The 4,221-nt window shown below is 43.9% G+C and overlaps 1 protein-coding gene across 3 annotated transcripts in view; it reads right to left on the bottom strand.

The window, feature by feature from the left end:
• The window catches only part of epha4b (eph receptor A4b), a 78,375-nt gene extending 76,546 nt beyond the window's left edge, over window positions 1–1,829 (bottom strand). For all 3 annotated transcript variants that reach the window (XM_041054414.1, XM_041054413.1, XM_041054412.1), the window contains exon 1: window positions 1,681–1,829. In XM_041054414.1, the coding sequence (XP_040910348.1) occupies window positions 1,681–1,795 (115 nt within the window). In that variant the 5' untranslated portion in view covers window positions 1,796–1,829. The remainder of the gene's footprint in view (window positions 1–1,680) is intronic.
• Window positions 1,830–4,221: the final 2,392 nt, after the last annotated feature.

Genomic DNA, 4,221 nt, shown 5'->3' on the forward strand with positions numbered 1-4,221 from the left:
ACACACACACACACATACTGCCATACAAAATAATTTCAGAAGTGTTTATTAGTAATGAAAAACCCTTTGACTGTCTGTCACCTCAAAAATTCTCAAGTTGAACATGATCCACAAACACAGACACACACATGCACCGCAGCTCACAGATGCCCCTGTGTGTTTATCTAAATCAACAGGAGTTTCCTTTGGCTTCCAGTTGGTTTCATCATTCATGCTCATTTCAATGAATATTTCAACAGTGTGTTAGTGTCTCCTTCACACGCATTGTCTCCTGCTGTTAAAACACTCCTGCTCCTTCTCCTCTCTCTCTCTCTCTCTCTCTCTCCCTCTCACTGCCTATCCATCCTCCAGAGCTTTTGTTCTGAGTGAACTCCTCGGGGCTGTGACATACATTCAGCGCGATGTACGTACAGCGCAGATTATATACTGTTAAATCAGCCAGAGACATGAGGTCCCCTCTAACCTTAGTGTGGCCTGTCACTGTGTGTGTATGCGAATCATTTGACTGTTTAATTTATCCTGTGTAAGCCTGGAGTTGAGTGTGTGTGTGTGTGTGTGTGTGTGTGTGTGTGTGTGTGTGTGTGTGTGTGTGTGTGTGTGTGTGTGTGTGTGTGTGGGTGGGTGTATGTATGGTAGAGTGAGTGAGAAAGAGACAGAGAAAATGTCAATGAAAGGCAAATCATGCAGCTCATAACAGGGATGGAGAGCTTTGTTGTGCTGCAGAACAGGACTGACTGGAGCTTTGGGGGAACACTGAATGAAACAATTCACAGGCTGAAATTCAAGTCACAGCTGTATCATCTCCAGTCAGACTGTCTGACAGCCAACAAGCAAAAATAACACCACAGACTCCTCCACTTTTGTTCAAATAACCTACATAACCTGCTTCATGCAACAAATCTCTCGATTATCCACACTGCTGTCTCTCTTTTCTCCGTTTTAGTGCAAGTTCATCTTCCCGTTAAACAAAAGCCAGCTCCCATGTTTCAGCCCACCAAGCAGTCAGGACTAGTTAGTAAGTAAATGCATTGGCTAATTTCAGGCCCGAGCATCAATGTTAATACAATAACTGAGGGAAGCTCAGCAGCAGCGTGTGACAAATTTAATGTAATTGCTGCTCCTCATTTGCAGACTGAGGCATTATAGGCTACAGTCCACAGCAGAAAAAAAATCTATCAGTGTGTTATAATGAGAATATCTATAATTAAGAATGATTTTGACAGAGATGTCAGTGTTGTTTTGGCATAATCATTATAAGTTAGTCTACTTTAATGCAAGAAAAATAGTTGCACAGATAAATCCAATGAGAAGAAGCTTTTCCCCGATGTCAGAAAGTGAAGTGCCTTCATCAGGCTTCTCTATCTTCAGCATGGCAAGGGTTGCTGTGTGTATATGTCATACAAATTTAATGTCAGTATGCTCGGGAAAGAAAAACGTGACGAACAGTTTTTCTCTCCCTCTTTCACTCTCTCCCCCTCTCTCTCCGCTTTTCTTTATGCATGATTCATAACCGAGCCGAGCACTTAACGGGAGTCTTCGCCGCTCCGCTCCGCTCCTTCCCCGGCAAGTGGAACCGCGGGATCGGGGGGTTGGGGGGCTCCTCATCCGCCGACACAGCGCGCAACCATGTCATCTATCTCACTCCACTTAAGGTTTCGCACAACCTGCCAGGACACCCACCTTCATTCTCCGGGTAATTCCGTAAGGCCCGGCACGGCGACAAGGCGTGAAAAAGAAGCAGGGAGGACAGGAGGAAAATGGATGGATAGATCCACAGGACGCGTGGTGGTGCCATTTTCAGGCTGCGCTGCGCCCTCGCTGCATCCCTGTTGGCGGTGTTGAGTCGGTGAGCGCAGCCTTGCGATTGAGGGGAGAGGGAAAGAGAGGGAGCGAGAGAGAGCGAGCGAGCGAGAGAGAGAGAGGACTGGTGAGGAGAGAGAGGAGGAGACGCTGGGAAGGAGGGTCCACAGTCAGCCAAGTCCTGTCAATCAGCCGCCTGGCTCTGGGGTGGTATAGGAGCGGTCTTTGGAGAGACACTGCTTTCACTGGGTTACACTGAAGAAAAAAAAAATCCATCTGTACAAGTGATTTAGCCTGACATTGAGTTTTTTGTTTATAAAATGTTGAAAACTAGAACACTTTGAACTGTGAGTGCTTCAAGGACATAATCAAATTTTGCAATCTCTTCCATAACCATCGTAAACAGTGCACAATGGAGCTTCAAATTTAAGAATAGGCAACACATGTCACAGCAAAACCAAACCCCTTGTGGGATTTGGTGACTTTAATTCCATAGGTCTAACTCTATAAAGCCCCTTCTTTTTAAAGGAAATGCAGGTATGGCAAAGAAAAAAATTATCATTTGTTTATAACAAATGAAGTCATTTGACGTCAAATAGTTATTTGTCCCATCCACCCTCAGGAACAGTGACACTGTTAAAAATTTAACCATGACCTCAGCCTAAAGCAAAAATATTTATTATCTTGGAAATTTAATTCATGTCATAGGCTACCTATTTGAAATTACGTGTTATTTTTCAGGTGAGAGAGTCAGAGAGTCCACAATGTTTTGTTGGGTTTACCCAGAATTCTTGGGTAGAACAAACCACAACAAAACCAGCCATCTCATTACTGATCCAGAGTTGTTTGGATCCACAATAGTCGATAGTCTGGGTAACACTAGAATAAACACTTCCATCTCACTGTAGAAAATACTGTCAATTATTTTGATAAGCGACATGGGCACATGGCAATTACTGGATTAGTGTCAGCTCTGGCTCGTCTCTCTCCGTCTTTGCCCAGTTGTTGATATGGTTCCTGCAGATGCTACCAGCGGTAGACAACGCTGACGTGCACAACAGATCCCAATCAAACACTTTATGGAGATTTATTCAGCCTATATTACATGTAGTTGACTGCAGTTTGGACGTCAGGAATGTGAATGTGGCTGTTGGTATGTCTTGAGCAGACTGTGTTTAAACATGAATAAATAATGTGTGCAGCCTGTCATGTGCAATGCGCGAGGAAAAGCCGAGAGTGTGCAAGGTCAACCTTTCAATCTTCCACTTCTTTAACACTGCCTACTGACAGGGCTCATGTGGCGAAACCCCTGATGGGAGAAGATGCCTTTAAGAGGGGCATGTTACCTCTCTCTCGCTTAACCGCTCGAGTGTGTGCATGTGCATTTGCCTCCATACACAGAATATTCTACTTCTCATTCCTCCGGTGTCAGCTTCTCCAACTGTTTGAAACAGTGTTATCACCTGTAGGTTGAGGGCAACACAAAATATGACATTTCTCTGAGAACCAGCAACAGTTCATGGGAACATTGGATGTGTAAGATTGAAACTGGCTCAGTTGGTTTGTGAGCTTTAGAGGTGCTGGTAAGTGGATTTAGCTATTAACTTCAGGCAGAGCCACACTAGCTGTTAGCCTCTGTTTCCAGTCTTTATGCTAAGCTAAGCTAGCAGTAGCTACTGGATAGACAAGAGAGTGGTATCTGTTTTCTCATCTAACCATTAGCAAGAAAGCAAATGAGCAATATAGCTCCCAAAATGTGGAACTACTCCTTTAATTCTAAAATTTCAGTATAATGTATTGGTGAGTGGTTTTGGATATAAACTGGGTGAAATTAGAGCCTTTTTTCATATCTAAATTGGCATTTTTCTTGCTGTGAATACCCCCTCACAGCTGAAAGAATGGGGTGAAGAGATCCCATAGGTTACCTGGTGCACTGGGACGTTTTTCTCTGCAGCCAGCAGGTAAATGTGATGTAACCACGCTGTGATTTATGGAAGGATCATGACCACAATTATATTTACCGCGAATAACGTTCTTCTATCATGCTTCTGTCCCAAATGAAGCTCCTGAAAGAGCTATAAAACTGTCAAACATACCCTGATTTATGCTGAAATTCTGTTTTACCCCCTCCCGGCCATGTGTGTAGCTGCAGAAGTGTGTATCCGCTTTTGTGTTTTTTCTTGTGTGTGCGTGTGTGTGTGAAGCAGCCACCTCCACAGATTTGTTAAGGGTCCAATTATGATGATGATTTGTTCGCTGCAATGGCTTTACTTGGGTGACCTAATTTCCTCGTTGAGTGTGGGGATAAGAAAAAAAATCACTAGTCCTTTTCTCCTCTCCTCCGTCTTCCTTCTTTTTGTTTCTTCTCCTTCTCCTTCTTCTGCTGCCATGACGCTGCATTCATCCGTACGGCGACAAAAC

Source organism: Toxotes jaculatrix, chromosome 14, assembly GCF_017976425.1.
Source record: "Toxotes jaculatrix isolate fToxJac2 chromosome 14, fToxJac2.pri, whole genome shotgun sequence".
NCBI lineage: Eukaryota > Metazoa > Chordata > Actinopteri > Toxotidae > Toxotes > Toxotes jaculatrix.